The sequence below is a fragment of the Chiloscyllium plagiosum genome, unplaced genomic scaffold, assembly GCF_037043375.1.
Source record: "Chiloscyllium plagiosum isolate Xiang-an unplaced genomic scaffold, Cpla_swu_hap1 HiC_scaffold_10, whole genome shotgun sequence".
In the NCBI taxonomy this organism is placed as follows: domain Eukaryota; kingdom Metazoa; phylum Chordata; class Chondrichthyes; order Orectolobiformes; family Hemiscylliidae; genus Chiloscyllium; species Chiloscyllium plagiosum.
In genome coordinates this window covers 80,204,894-80,221,119 of record NW_028270148.1, presented here as the reverse complement: position 1 = coordinate 80,221,119, position 16,226 = coordinate 80,204,894, and the positions used below count along the sequence as shown (strand labels likewise).

General features: G+C 53.1%; 1 protein-coding gene across 1 annotated transcript in view; it reads left to right on the top strand.

The window, feature by feature from the left end:
* The window catches only part of htr1e (5-hydroxytryptamine receptor 1E), a 96,996-nt gene extending 83,449 nt beyond the window's left edge, over positions 1-13,547 (top strand). Inside the window, exon 2 of the mRNA XM_043696217.2 lies at positions 12,194-13,547. Coding sequence (XP_043552152.1) covers positions 12,362-13,450 — 1,089 coding nt within the window. The 5' untranslated portion in view covers positions 12,194-12,361 and the 3' untranslated portion in view covers positions 13,451-13,547. The remainder of the gene's footprint in view (positions 1-12,193) is intronic.
* The last annotated feature ends 2,679 nt before the right edge of the window (positions 13,548-16,226 follow it).

Below are 16,226 nucleotides of genomic sequence, written 5' to 3'. Positions count from 1 at the left end.
TAGACCCCACCCCCACTCGCCACACCAGGAGCCAGGTGGCTTCGTCTCCGGGGTAGTGTGGGTTTCTTGCAGGAAGCACACCGCATACCTCCCGTCCCGAAGGACCGAGTGGGTCTGGAATCTGCGCTGTGACTCCCTGCTGCCGTTGATGTTGAGGCTGGCTATAGTTGGCTCCATGTCGGAAGCGTTGTGCAACCACCACCAGTACAGTTAAAAACCTATATATACACATTTACTGGGAGGATGAGATAGGGGCACAGAAGTCCCTTGCCCTCACCAGGAGCGCACCCAGGAAGTTCCTGACTCGCTTTCGCTCATTCACGTCGAGCCCAGGCGCCTGGCAAGCAGCATGGGCCAACCTATAAACTCTCTCGAATGAGCTCCAGCGGTCGAGTGCCAGTTGGGCTCTATCCTGGCAACTCCGTGTTTCCTCGACAAATTCCCAGAGTTCCTCGAGGGGATGAGGGGGAGATCGGTGGGGGGCACCTGGGACTCAAACGTCACTGCAGACAGAGTCCGCGTCGTCCCCGGTGTCCGCCACCGATCCCGAACCCTCCTCTGGGAGGTCGCCCTCTGTCACCGACCCCTCCCCCACCGAGAGGATGGGGGCTGGTCCGGCACAGCCAACTGGCCTCAAACCCCCGGCGACCCCACCGCCAGGGTCACCGGCAGTACCTTCCTCGGCGCACCCCTTCCCGGAACGCCCCGAGTTCGGGTCATCGGGCGGCAGAGGCCCGGGGCCCCGCTCCTCTCCCAACAACGAGACGCCCGGCTCCTCGGGGAAAAGGTTCTCCCCCAGGGCCAAGGCCCCCGGAAAAACAGTCTGGGAGGGAGGAGCGAGGATAACACCTTCCTCCCCTCCGCCGCTCGACCACCCAGCAGAGGGTCCTCCATCGTCACCCGCACCACGACCCTCGTGGTTGTTAAAGTCCTCCAAAGGGGCCGGAGGAGTTGAGGCAGCAGGAGGCCCTGCTGTAGCCACTGGGGGTTTGGGTAGGTCGGGCCGCAGTGCAGGACAGTCAAGAGGCACCGTTGGCTCATCCCCTGGAGAGGGGCAGCGCTGCTGGAGTGTCTCTCCCCTCCACGGGCCGGTGCCTCTTCCCCAGAGAGACAGGGGGGAATTTATTTTTTTTTTTTTTTTTTTTTTTTTTCTTTTTTTTTTTTTTTTTTTTTTTTTTTTTTTTTTTTTTCTTCTTCTTTAACACCCGGGTGGCCAGTGACAAGCACTGCCCTTCACATCAAAGGGCAGTGCTGTGTGATCAAAACAGTGAAGGGGAGGGTAGGGACTAAATCAAAATAGAATTGGAGGGAGAAATGATGCACTCCACTCCCTGCGGCGCCCACCTCTCCCTGAACAACTCTAGGGTCTGAACTGTGTTTATTTTTTTTTTATTTTATCCCCAGCACCCATGGTGTGTGTGTGTAGGTGTGAGACACAGTGAAAGACACAAAGTGCACCAATCTTTATTCAATTTCCACCACCAGGAAGATAGGAAAACACCCGGGTGGCCAGTGACAAGCACTGCCCTTCACATCAAAGGGCAGTGCTGTGTGATCAAAACAGTGAAGGGGAGGGTAGGGACTAAATCAAAATAGAATTGGAGGGAGAAATGATGCACTCCACTCCCTGCGGCGCCCACCTCTCCCTGAACAACTCCAGGGTGTTGGTGGACACCGCGTGCTCCTTCTCCAAGGACACCCGGGCTCTAACATAACCGCGGAAGAGGGGCAGGCAGTCGGCCCTAACGACCCCCTCCACGGCCCGCTGCCTCGACCTGTTGATGGCCAGTTTGGCCAGGCCCAGGAGCAGACCCACGAGGAGGTCTTCAGACCTGCCCTCCTTCCTCCGTACCGGGTGCCCAAAGATCAGGAGCGTGGGACTGAAGTGCAGCCAAAAACAGAGGAGAAGGTTTTTAAGGAAATCAAAAAGGGAGTGCAAACGCCCACACCCAATATACACATGGTCCACGGACTCCACAGCGCCACAGAACAAGCAGTTGGGCTGGGAGTCCGTGAACCACCGCAATCTGCGGTTGCAGGGGACTGCTGCGTGCAGCACCCTCCACCCCAGATCCCCGAGAGAAAGGGGGAGGACTCCCGCGTAGAGAGCCCTCCACTGGGGATCCCCACCGCCCGGTGGCAAATGGGCACGCCAAGGCGTGTCCGGACGGTGGATGAGGGAGAAGAGGTGGACGGTGTGCAGCAGCAGTCTGTACAGGGCTCTTCTTTTTATTTCCTTAAACAAAACGAAATTAAAATTTCGGAGGCGGCTCAGGTTGTGGGGCACAGGCTCCCGCGGGAAGTACGGGACCTTGGGGCCAATGTGAAATTCCGTCCGGGCTGGGGTGAGCTCGGACGGGATCCCACCGCACACCTGAGCGTCCTCCAACTGGTGTACTACGTCGGGTCCGAGCACCGCCGTTTTGAGGCGTCGGATGGCGGTGGCCACGTACTGGACGTCTACCGCCGCCCTGCCTGCTATGTCCTGCGGCAGCGTCCAGCCCAGGCCCCCGGCACCCAGCACGTCCCCGACCCTGGTCACCCTCGCCGCCGCGGCCCTCTCCTCCGACAGCCACTCGAACCCGCGAGTACGGAGGTGCGGATTCCTGAGCAACGGCTCCCTGACGACAGCCGCTACTCCAGCCGGAGGGTAGGCGCGACGCGATTCGACCATGTTCCAGACAGTGATCAGGTCCTGGTAAAAGACAGGCAGCGTCTTGAGGGCGACCTGCAAACCGTCACGGTCGACGAACAGGAGCTGCGTGTCGTAGTTGAGGTTACGCACCTGGCGGAAAAAATACGTCGCCAGGGCGCACCATCTAGGAGGAGGCTCGACGTAAAGGTATCGCCGCAAGGTCTGAAGGCGGAACGTCGCGACCTGGGTGCGGGCGCACACCAGCGACTGACCGCCCTCCTCAATAGGGAGACTCAGAGCCTGCGCGGCGACCCAGTGCATCTTTTTGTCCCAGAAGAAATCGACCAACGTTCTCTGGATGCCAGCGACAAAGCCAAGAGGAGGGACCAAAGTGACCAGCCGGTACCACAGCATGGCGGCCACCAGCTGGTTTATGACCAGCACTCGACTCCTGTAAGATAGCACTCGGAGCAGTCCTGTCCAGCGGCCTAGGCGAGCCGAGACTTTGGCCTCCAGCTCCCGCCAGTTGGCCGGCCAGGATTCCTCAGCCGGGCTGAGGTAGACCCCCAGGTAGAGGAGATGGGTGGTACTCCAGCTGAACCCCCGTAACTCCTCCGGCAGAGAGTCCACCCGCCACGGGCCGACCAGTAGTCCGGAACATTTGGCCCAGTTGATCCTGGCGGAAGACGCCGCCGAGTACACGGCCTGGCACTCGCGCATCCTCCCCAGGTCAGCCGGGTCGGTGAAAGTGAGGAGCACGTCGTCGGCGTAGGCCGAGAGGACCACCCCCGTGCCCGCGCCGCGCAGAACCAGCCCCGACAACCTCCTCCGCAAGAGGCGCAGGAAAGGCTCCACGCACAGGGAATACAGCTGGCCGGACAGGGGGCAGCCTTGACGCACTCCTCTCCCGAAGCGAAGGGGCGCCGTCAGGGACCCGTTAACTTTAACCAGACACTCTGCGGCGGCGTACAAAAGTCGGATCCGGGCGACGAACTGCGCCCCGAACCCGAATGCCCGCAGAGTCCCGAGCAGGTACTCGTGATCGACCCTGTCGAACGCCTTCTCCTGGTCGAGAGACAGGAAGGCGCTCGGCAGACCAGCCCGTCGACAGAAATGGATCAGGTCCCGGACCAGGTGGACGTTATCGTGTATCCTCCGGCCCGGGACCGTGTAGGACTGGTCCGGGTGGATCATGTGGGCCAGCACGGAGGCCAGGCGAGAAGACAACACCCTGGCGAAGATTTTGTAATCCGTGCCGAGGAGGGAGACCGGACGCCAGTTCTTTAAGGAACGAAGGTCCCCCTTCTTTGGCAGCAGGACGATGACCGCCCTGCGCCAAGAAAGGGGCAGCTGTCCGGCATTTAAACACTCCCCCAGGACCTGTGCGTAGTCGCTCCCCAGGACGTCCCAGAACGCCCTGAAGAACTCCACAGTCAGCCCGTCCAGCCCCGGGGTTTTGCCCCTCGAGAGCCGGTCGAGGGCGCCGGTCAGCTCCTCCAAAGTGACGGGAGCGTCGAGCCTTCCGGCGTCCTCCGGGCCGAGCTGCGGCAGGTCCTCCCACAGAACTCTGCGAGCATCCTCGCTGGACGGATCCGGAGAGAACAGGGCTGTGTAATAGTTTCGGACGTGGGCCCTGACGCCCTCCGGATCCGAGACGAGGGACCCGTCGTCGGCCAGCAGCACAAGGAGCTGCTGACGGGTGCCACGCCTTTTTTCCAGCGAGTAGAAGAAGGGGGAGCCGCGGTCCAGGTCCTGGAGGAGCTGGATCCGCGACCTCACGTACGCGCCCCGAGCCCCGACGAGCTGCAGGTCCCGGAGCGCGGCCTTCTTCTCTTCGTACACCCCGCGCAGGGCCGGGTCCGCGTCGGGCTGACCGAGGCGTGACTCCAGGTCGAGCAACTCCCTCTCCAACTCCCCGATCCTGGATTTCCGCCTCTTCGTCGACCCCCTCGCGTACTCCTGACAGAAGACGCGGACGTGAGCCTTGCCCACGTCCCACCATAGCCTCAGGGAGGGGAAGCTTCCCCGCTTCCTTCTCCAGCCGGCCCAGAAGCGACGAAACGAGTCCCGGAACCGCTCGTCCTCCAGCAGCAGGTTGTTAAAGTGCCAGTACGCGGAGCCGAGCCTGGCGCCGAACGGAAGGAGTTCCGCCCACACCAGGTGGTGGTCCGTGCACGACACCTGCCGCATGGAGGCCTTCGGGAAACAGGAGGCGTACGCCCGCGAAACGTACAGGCGGTCGATTCTGGACACTCCGACCCCAGGCCTCACGAAGGTGAAGGCGATGGAGTCGGGATGGAGATTCCGCCAGACGTCCACCAGGTCGAAGGACTTGACCAAGTCCCCCAACCTCTTCCCTGACGCGCGGTCAGTGCGGGCACCGCCGTGGTCCCTGCCCTCGAGGACGCAATTAAAATCTCCCCCGAGGACGACGCACTGGCCCTCGTCGATGGAAGCGAGATGAGCGGACACTTCTTGGAAGAAGCTCGCTTGCCTCGGCCCGGCCGGGGGAGCGTAGACGTTCACCAAGTGAAGCACCGCGCCCCCCAGCCGAACCGTCAGGTGAAGCAAACGGCCTGGCACTGGCTCCCTGACCCCCAAGATCTCCGGCTGAAAATGCGGGGCCAACAGGATAGCCACCCCGCCAGATCTGCGGGTGAGGTGACTCATGTAGACCCCCCCTCGCCACTCCAGGAGCCAGGTGGCTTCGTCTCCCGGGGTAGTGTGGGTTTCTTGCAGGAAGCACACCGCATACCTCCCGTCCCGAAGGACCGAGAGGGTCTGGAATCTGCGCTGCGACTCCCTGCTGCCGTTGATGTTGAGGCTGGCTATAGTTGTCTCCATGTCGGAAGCGTTGTGCAACCACCACCAGTACAATTAACAAACCCGTGTATATATTTACAGGGAGGACGAGGGAGGGGCACTGAAGTCCCTCGCCCTCACCAGGAGTGCTCCCAGGAAGTTCCTGACTCGCTTTCGCTCATTGACATCGAGCCCAGGCGCCTGGCGGGCAGCGAGGGCCGACCAGTAAACTTTCTCAAAAGAGCTCCAGCGGTCGAGCGCCAGTTGGGCTCTATCCCGGCGACTCCGAGTTTCCTCGACAAATTCCCGGAGTTCCTCGAGGGGGATGAGGGAGAGATCGGTGGGGGGCACCCGGGACTCAAAAAAGTCACTGCAGACGGAGTCCGCGTCGTCCCCGGTGTCCGCCACCGATCCCGAACCCTCCTCCGGGAGGTCGCCCTCGGTCACCGACCCCTCCCCCACCGAGAGAATGGGGGCTGGTCCGGCGCCGCCAACCGGCCTCAAACCCCCGGCGACCCCACCCCCAGGGTCACCGGCGGTACCTTCCTCGACGCACCCCTTCCCGGAACGCCCCGAGTTCGGGTCGTCGGGCGGCAGAGGCTCGGGGCCCCGCTCCTCTCCCGACACCGGGACGCCTGGCTCCTCGGGGAAAAGGTCATCCCCCAGGAAAAGGTCATCCCCCAGGGCCAAGGCCCCCGGAAAAACAGTCTGGGAGGGAGGAGCGAGGATAACACCCTCCTCCCCTCCACCGCTCGACGACCCAGCAGAGGGTCCCCCGTCGTCGCCCGCACCACGGCCCTCGTGGTCATCGAGGTCCTCCCCAGGGGCCGGAGGAGTCAAGGCAGCAGGAGGCCCTGCTGTAGCCCCCAGGGGTTTGGGCGAGTCGGGCCGCGGTGCGGGACAGTCGAGGGGCACCGTTGGCTCGTCCCCCGGAGAGGGGCAGCGCCGCCGGCGCGCTGCAGGAGAGTCCCTCCCCTCCAAGGGCCGGTGCCTCTTCCCCAGAGAGACCGGGGGGGATTTCTGGGCCTTCCCCTCCCCGCCCGCCTCGGTGGTCATGGGGCCCGAGGTCCCCCCCCAGCTTTTCCCGGAATACGATTGGCTGGGGGAAGACAGAAGGCGTGGGGAGGGTCAGCTGTGTCACTTCTTGCCCCGCCCCTGGTTTATCAGGTGACGGCGGGCGGGAAAGAGGCCCAATTCCCTCTCCAGGGCCCAGAGGCACGGTTGCTGCAGGAGGTGGGGTAGTGGTGGTTTCCCCCCAGGTTAGTGCCAGGGCTCGGGCTCGGGGGCCCCCAGACCAGGTGTTACAGCGCCAGGGGCAGGTGTTGAAGCCCCAGGGGTTTCTCTATCGGAGTGGGGAGTGGATGTGGGGTCAGTGAGACCAGGATCAGGTGGGGGTTTGGGGGTCAGGGTTCCCGCGCCGGGGCAATGCTGGCACGGCCGCAGGGGCATTATCGTGCCAAGGTGGGGCAGGGCGTGGGCTGGGTGTCGGGGAAGGGGATAGGGTGGTCTCCCCGTGGGCAGGCCTGACATGTCACGTCTTCTTGAGCGCCTTCTGGCCGGCCGGACGATCACCCCCTCCCTGCCTGAGGCTGGAGCATCGGATGCATCCGGCTTACTCTCCGGTGCCGGGGCTTGTGGTGTTGACTTCGGGGGAGGGGGAGTGGGTGCGGCGGCACCACCATCAGCTGTTGGCGTGGGCTGGGCAGCCTTCTGGGTGGGGCAGTTTTTTCTAATGCGCCCCACCTCGGGGCACAGGTGGCACCGCATGCTGTCTGCAAGGCGTGGTAGGCCACGCCCTCATGGAGGAGTGTGAATGAGCCCTCGGTGACCTCCTCCCGGGCCAGGCAAATGAACACCTGGCATCGGAAGGAGTAGATGTGTCGGAGGGCGGGGTCCTTAAGACCGAGCAGGAGCGGTTGGACCCCTGACCGGATCTCCCCAAAGGTGGTGAGGTGGGGTAGAAGGAGCTCGCTGGCAATGAAGGGTGGGACGTTGGAGATCACGACCCTCTGGGCCGTAACCTCCAGAGGGTCGACGGGCAAATGTGTCCCGCCCACAGTGAGCCCCCTCTCCACGGCCAGGTGGACCGCCTGCTCGGTCTTAAGGAAGAAGACGGCCTTCCCGTACATCCGGGCCGCAGCGACGATGGCCAGTGGGCCGACCACACTAGCCATGGCCTTGCTGCAGGCCTCGATGGACATATTGGGGTGGGGATAGGCCTTTACCCCCAGGCATTTAGTCAGGTGCCTGAAGGGGGTTGCGGTTGCGGCCAGGGTTGGGATAGCCGAGCCTAAAGCAGCGGCTACCCCGGCGTAGGTGCGGCTAGGCCCCGTGACCTTCGGGCTCGCCATACTCTGCTGCTGGATATTTGTAGGCCTCAGGCAGCAGCGGTGGAGGTGGGCCTCTGGCAGCAGCAGTGGTGGAGGTTGTGGGGAGGGGCCCAAGGCCAGTCACCCAAGGCGAGTCTCAGGCAGCAGTAGTGGTGGAGGCAGGCCTCAGGCAACAGCAGCGGTGGAGGCAGGCCTCTGGCAAGTCCTAGGCAGGCCCTTGGTCGCAGCGGTGGGGGCAGACCTGTTGGGGAGGGTCCCCAAGGCAAGTCCCAGTCAGCCCCAAAATTGAGTCCCAGGCAGCAGTAGCAGTGGAGGTGGGCCTCCAGCAGTGGCAGTGTTGGAGGTCCTGGGGAGGGGACAAGGCAGTGGCGGTGGACGCAGGCCTCAGGCAAGTCCTAAGCAGACCCTCGGTCGCAGCGGTGGGGGCAGACCTGTTGGGGAGGGTCCCCAAGGCAAGTCCCAGGCAGCAGTAGTGGTTGAGGTTGTTGGGAGGGGCCCCAAGGCGAGTCCCAGGCAGCATTGTTGGAGGCAGGCCTCAGACAACAGCAGCAGTGGAGGCAGGCCTCTGGCAAGTCCTAGGCAGGCCCTTGGTTGCAGCAGTTGGTGGGGCAGACCTGTTGGGGAGGGTCCCCAAGGCAAGTCCCAGTCAGCCCCAAAATTGAGTCCCAGGCAGCAGCAGTGGAGGTGGGCCTCTAATAACAGCAGCAGTGGTGGAGGTCCTGGGAGGGTCCCCAAGGCAAGTCTCAGGCAGCAGCAGTGAGGCAGGCCCCAAGCAGCAACAGCTGAGGCAGGTCCAGGCGGGGTCCCAAAAACCAGCAGTGGGAGTGGGCCCCAGGTCAGCAGCAACACTCCCTTGACCTGGGTGAAGCCCAGGCTGCAGGTCCAAACGTAGGCCCCAGACTCAAAATCTCTCACCTCCTTCTGCTTCTGCCTCCTCCTCTTCTTCTTCTTTCCTTCCTCTCTCTCTCTCTCTCGATGCAGGGCAGCTAATCCAGGGACAGTCCCCTTCAAGGAGGAGAGTCCTTGCACGTGTGCACACTCACTCACACTGCTCCAACTCTTAAGATAGGCCAACACCCGAGTGGCCAGTGACAAGCAGTGCCCTTCACATCAAAGGGCAATGCTGTGTGATAGCACTCCTGTTCATTTTTTTTTATTTAGAGTTGGAGGGAGAAATAATGCACTCCACTCCCTGCGGCGCCCACCTCTCCCTGAACAACTCCAGGGTGTTGGTGGACACCGTGTGCTCCTTCTCCAAGGACACCCGGGCTCTAATGTAAATTTTCTGGGTTTTTTTTATCAAAATAGAATTGACGCTCCAGTTTTTTTTTTAACCCCCATACTACCGCCTAACTGCGGTAGCGCTTATTTGATGTCCTCTTTTATTTTTTTTTCCCCAGCACCCATGGTGTGTGTGTGTGCAGGTGTGAGACACAGTGAAAGACACAAAGTGCACGAATCTTTATTCAAATTCCAAGCACTCCTGTTCATTTTGTTTTCTTTTCTTTTCTTTTTTTTTTGCAGGTGTGAGACACTGTGAAAGACACAAAGTGCACGAATCTTTATTCAATTTCACCACCAGAAAGATAGGAAAACACCCGGGTGGCCAAACATTTCTCTTTTTTTTTCCACCTAAGTGCGGTAGTGCTTATTTTTCTTCCCCAGCACCCATGGTGTGTGTGTGCAGGTGTGAGACACAGTGAAAGACACAAAGTGCACGAATCTTTATTCAAATTCCAAGCACTCCTGTTCATTTTTTTTTTCTTTTCTTTTCTTTTTTTTTTGCAGGTGTGAGACACAGTGAAAGACACAAAGTGCACGAATCTTTATTCAAATTCCACCACCAGGAAGATAGGAAAACACCCGAGTGGCCAAACATTTCTCTTTTTTTTTTCTTTTAACCCCCACACTACCACCTAAGTGCGGTAGTGCTTATTTTTCCCCAGCGCCCATGGTGTGTGTGTGCAGGTGTGAGACACAGTGAAAGATGCAAAGTGCACGAATCTTTATTCAAATTCCAAGCACTCCCGTTCATTTTTTTTTTTTTTTATTTTCTTTTAAATTTAACCCCCACACTACCACCTAAGTGCGGTAGTGCTTATTTTATCCCCAGCACCCATGGTGTGTGTGTGTGTGTGCAGGTGTGAGACACAGTGAAAGACACAAAGTGCACGAATCTTTATTCAATTTCCACCACCAGGAAGATAGGAAAACACCCGGGTGGCCAGTGAACACTCCTGTTTTTTTTTTCTTTAATCTCCTGTTTATTTTTTTTATTTTTTTTATTTTTTTTTCTTTTTTCTTTTTTAGTGACACTCCCCTTTTTTTTCCCCTTTAACCCCACACTACCACCTAAGTGTGGTAGTGCATATTTTCTCCCCAGCACCCATGGTGTGTGTGTGCAGGTGTGAGACACAGTGAAAGATGCAAAGTGCACGAATCTTTATTCAAATTCCAAGCATTTCTCTCAAAAGGTGTCTCTGATTGGACCAGGTTAACAGCCCCAATCAGGGAACACATTCGCTGATGTCCATCTGGTTGATCTCATTCTGATTACTACAGTCATGACATTGAATATCAAGAAAAGGTTATAGATTCTCTAATGCTGATAATCGTCATTACTTAGCACTTTTGTGGCATAAATGTTGCTTGCTACTCAACAGTCCAAACCTGAATGTTGTCCAGGTTCCTGCAGGTGAATAGAGCCTCATTTTGCTCCTGAATTACTATTCTAGTAACATGTATTACTATTCTGTTGCCTGGAATGGAGAATAGGTCATACGAGGATAGGTTGAGAGTGCTAGGCCTTTTCTCATTGGAACGGCGAAAGATGAGGGGTGACTTGTTAGAGGTTTATAAGATGATCAGAGGAATAGATAGAGTAGACAGTCAGAAACTTTTTCCCCGGGTACAACAGTGTGTTACAAGGGGACATAAATTTAAGGTGAAGGGTGGAAGGTATAGGGGGGATATCAGGGGTAGGTTCTTTACCCAGAGAGTGGTGGGGGCATGGAATGCGCTGCCTGTGGGAGTGGCAGAGTCAGAATCATTGGCGACCTTTAAGCGGCAATTGGATAGGTACATGGATGGGTGCTTAAGCTAGGACAAATGTTCGGCACAACATCGTGGCCTGTTCTGTGCTTTATTGTTCTATGTTCGATAATCACTGCACTAATTTTTGGAGATTACTAAAATTCGGGTAACGGCAGAGAAATAGAAATAGTTGTGTTAAAAAAACATGAAAAGTACAGTTTTAAGATTTCAAATTTAATGTCAAAAAATCCACAGATATCATCTTGACCTATTGATTACTTTAGTTCAAATTTCTAGCATCTTCAATATTTTGATTATGAATAGTTTTAAGAATGGTCCAAAAAATAAGGACAGCAGTGGAAGCCATACTTAGGATTTAGGAAAAGCACGAATAACTAATTTGTCTAAAATATGTCCATTATTAGAGGCAGAGAAATGTAACCAGTGGTAGAGATTGGCGGACAGAAGGCAAAGGATGACAAAGGATCATCTAATTCACTTTTACAGCAAAAATGAACACCAGGTTTAGATTTTTAGATTACATTACAGTGTGGAAACAGGCCCTTCGGCCCAACAAGTCCACACCAACCCGCCGAAGCGCAACCCACCCATACCCCTACATTTACCCCTTACCTAACACTACGGGCAATTTAGCATGGCCAATTCACCTGACCTGCACATCTTTGGACTGTGGGAGGAAACCAGAGCACCCGGAGGAAACCCACGCAGACACGGGGAGAATGTGCAAACTCCACACAGTCAGTCGCCTGAGGGGGGAATTGAACCCGGGTCTCAGGCGCTGTGAGGCAGCAGTGCTAACCACTGTGCCACCGTGCCACCCGTTTAAAGTCATGCAAACTCATTCATGTAGCATATAAAGATCTGAAAGTATGTACAATGCAGATAGGTAAATAAGTGGAATAAGGTGACAGTCATGCACCGGCACTCTCACTTTAAATGATTTTCAACATTTCTCATACAGTCATTTTGGAGAGTGAGCAACTCAAAAGAGTTTGAGACTGTCACTAAGTTTAACTTCATATATGCATATCTAGTGATGTTATCACAAGGGAGGTATATACTTGCACAATGGTATCATTGCAAACTTGAAAACTGTATGATCTGTGTAAACACAAAATCAATCTGTAGGACTTTGCATCTCTGATGATAATAATGGATTTGTATGTGCACAAATTCATAAAACGTGCCAAAGGGCACATTCAAAGTCATGCTTTGCTGTCAGAAATCATGCTGAGTATGTCAGGCAGAGTTTTGGGAAAAAAAGAGTTATCAGGTCTAACTGGTAACTCAGCATCAAAACACCAAGAAAACTGTGTCCATTTTGTCTCAAAATAAATTTATACTAATTGGGTTTTTCTTTTCTCTCTTTTAGGAAAATTATTTTGTCGATGTTACACAAAAACAAGATTGTGAAGAACACTCAGGACTTTGACGTTGAAGTAATAATAATTAAACTCACTCTTCAGTTGACAAAAGAAACAGTGGAAATCTTCTGCCATGTTTTGGAAATTGTAAGCATTTGTGTTCTGGACATTAAACAATGAGCTTCTCAAACTCCACAAATGAATCATGTCAAGGACGATCCAAAACGTTTACTGAAAGGACTGCTATTGCTTCAATTCTGTCTTTAATTGCAATTCTAGCAACTTTGTTGAATTCTGCTGTAATGGTTGCTATTTGTATTACAAAGAAATTGCACCAACCTGCAAACTATCTCATATGTTCCCTAGCTCTGACAGACCTCCTTGTTGCTATTCTAGTAATGCCTATCAGTATTATATACATTACCACTGATGCTTGGGTTTTGGGTTACATTGTTTGTGAGGCATGGTTGAGTTTGGACATGACATTCTGTACATGCTCAATCCTTCATCTGTGTGTGATTGCTCTGGATAGATACTGGGCCATCACGGATGCCATAGAATATGCTCCAAAAAGGACTGCCAAGCGTGCGGGAGTCATGATACTGGCTGTATGGACTATTTCTGTTTTCATATCCATGCCACCCCTGTTTTGGAGGAGCCACAATGTTAACTCTACAGGGAAAAAGTGCATAATTCAGCATGACCTTGTGATCTACACCATTTATTCAACATTTGGAGCTTTTTACATTCCATCAGCTTTAATTCTCATCCTTTACTACCGTATCTACCATGCTGCCAAGAACCTTTACCAGAAACGTGGTTCCAGCCGCCACTTTACTGGTCGCAACAGTGAAAGCCAAATCTACATGAGCTATAATCTGACACATACCTTTTGTGTATCTGATCTACACAACTCTGAACCTGCACTGAAGTTTCACAATGATCACCTGATGGTCAGGGTCCCAACACTCGAAAATGGGCAGGGGAGTATGGAAGAGCGCCAGCAAATCTCTAACTCAAGGGAACGGAAAGCAGCTCGCATTTTGGGACTCATTCTTGGGGCTTTCATTATCTGCTGGCTGCCCTTTTTCATCAAAGAGCTCTGTGTGGGACTGCACCTTTGTGTTGTTTCTCCAGTAGTTGCTGATTTTTTAACTTGGTTAGGCTACATCAATTCTTTAATTAACCCTCTCTTGTACACAAGTTTCAATGAAGATTTCAAGTTAGCCTTCCGGAAGCTTATAAGATGCAAAAAACATGGTTAAAGATTCCCTGAACAAGGGGGTTACATGTCTTATACAGAATGTGCTTTTATTATTTGAGTATTTGTTTTTGCAGTTGTTGAAAGAACATTAAATTAGCTTTTTTTATTTGTATCGGTGCTTTTTTGTTATATTAGTATCTTCTGAAGTCTGGAAAATGTTTTAAATTACTAAAGCGACTGTTTCTCTCTTGCAATGAAATTACAATTTACAAAGCACCTTTAAAAATTTCCCAAGGCGCTGCAGAACAGCATGATAGAACAAAATATGACACCAAGCCACATAAGGCCACATATTAGGTCAGGTGACCAAGAGATAGGTTTTAAACATTGCCTTCATAGCAAGGACGAGGGGGAAACTTATTCAAGGTCGTTAAAAGATTAAATTCATCTCAGACTGTTCCCATGGAAAGGGATGGAATTAGGATCCATGGAATAGCACTTGGAGGAGGGATAGAAAATAACTTCTTTCCAATATTTAATTGGAGGAACAATCTGATCTCCAGTTGGTTGACAAAAGATTTGTTAACTTAGCAACAACAGAGGACTAGATAAATGTGATAATGAAGTTGAGTTGGGTATTGTCAGGTGCTTTTACTGAACTATGCCTTCTGTGCCACCCACTCATCACAGAAGAAAACAACCATACCGGGGCAGAACAAACCAAGATGGAGTGGAGTGCCTGATTGTCTGCCCTTCACACTCTATGAGGAGAAGGTTCAGACCCTGATCACCTTAAGCATGCTGACTGACTGGGCCCAATCACCTGGACTGATGTTCGAGGCTTTTTTTTGAGTTACTATGCTAGCACTTCCATACTAAAGGACTGTTCCCCTTAGACTTGGGAACATGGCTATTTGGTTGTAATGTGTTAGCTGCGTAAGCTTCTCCAACATGCTGGGGTTGTAAATAATGAAGAGGATAGCCTTAGATTACAGGAGGGTATGGACAAGCTGGACAGATGGGTTCATCGGTGGCAAATGAAATTCAGTCTGGATAAGTGCACCTGGGCAGGACAAACAAGGCAGGGAATGCATGATGAGTACTAGGACCCTGAGAAGCATTAATAATCAGAGGGACACTGGTGTGCATGTCCACCAGTCCCTTAAGGTATCAGGACAGGTTGATAAAATGGTTCAGAGGGGAATATTATTATATTTGCCTGTAATAGAAAATACTTTAAGACCATGGTGCAGAGGAGATTTAGCAGGACATAGGCTTGGCTAGAGAGTTTAATTATGAAAAGAGATTGAACAGACTGGGATTCTTTTCCTTAGAGCAGAAAAGTTTGAGGGTGGACGTGATCAATATTGACTTCAGTAAGGTATTTGACAAGGTTCCCCATGGGAGACTGATTAGCAAGGTTAGATCTCACGGAATACAGGGAGAACTAGCCTTTTGGATACAGAACTGGCTCAAAGGTAGAAGACAGAGGGTGGTGGTGAAGGGTTGTTTTTCAGACTGGAAGCCTGTGACCAGTGGAGTACCACAAGGACCGGTGCTGGGTCCACTACTTTTCATCATTTATATAAACAATTTGGATATGAGCATAAGGGGTATTGTTAGTAGGTTTGTACCAAACTATGACACCAAATTTGGAGGTGTAATTGAGAGCGAAGAAGGTTCCCTCAGATTACAACGAGATCTTGATCAGGTGGGCAAATGGGCCCTTAATCTTAGCAGGACTTATAGACTTAATGGTAAGGTCCTAGGGAGTGTTGCTGAACAAAGAGACCTTGTAGTGCAGGTTCATAGCTCCTTGAAAGTGGAGTCGCAGGTAGATAGAATAGTGACAAAGGTGTTTGGTATCCTTTTTTTATTGGTCAGAGTATTGAGTACAGGAGTTGGGAGGTCATGTTGTGGCTGTACAGGACATTGGTTAGGTCACTGTTGGAATATTGCGTGCAATTCTGGTCTCCTTCCTATCAGAAGGATGTTGTAAAACATGAAAGAGTTCAGAAAAGATTTGCAAGGATGTTGGAGGATTTGAGCTATAGGGAGAGGTTGAATTGGCTGGGGCTGTTTTCCCTGGAGCATCGGAGGCTGAGGGGTAACCTTTTAGATGTTTATAAAATCATGAGACTTATGTATAGGATAAATAGACAAAGTCTTTTCCCTGGGGTGGGGAAGTCCAGAACTAGAGGACATAGGTTTAGGGTAAGAGGGGAAAGATATAAAAGAGACCTATGGGGCAACTGTTTCACACAGAGGTGGTAAATGTATGGAATGAGATGCCAGAGCAAGTGGTGGAGGCTAGTATGATTGCAACTGGATGGGTCTTTGAATAGGAAGGGTTTGGAGGGATATGGGCTGGGTGCTGACAGGTAGGATTAGATTGTGTTGGGATATCTGATCGGCATGGACAAGTTGGACCATCTGTTTCCATGCTGTACATCTCTATGACTCTATGACTTTATGACTTTAATTGAGACGTATAAAATTATGTGTGATATAGACAGGGCAAACAAGAAGAAATATTTCCCTTTGATGGAGGGATCAATCAGGGGCATAGAATTAAGTAAGGGGCAAAAGGATTTGAGGAGAGAGGAGGAAAAACATTTTCAGTCATGGTATGGGAATCTGGAATTCACTGCCTCGAAGAGTAGTAAAACAGAAACCAATATAACATTTAAGAGATATTCAGATATACATTTGTGACGCCAAAGCATGAAAGGCTTTTTTCAATGCTATAGCTGTCTGTGACTGTATGGTGTGGCTGTGAGATCGCCATAGCATGATGCTGGACGGCAAAATGTCCACCCCCTTGAATGATCACTGAC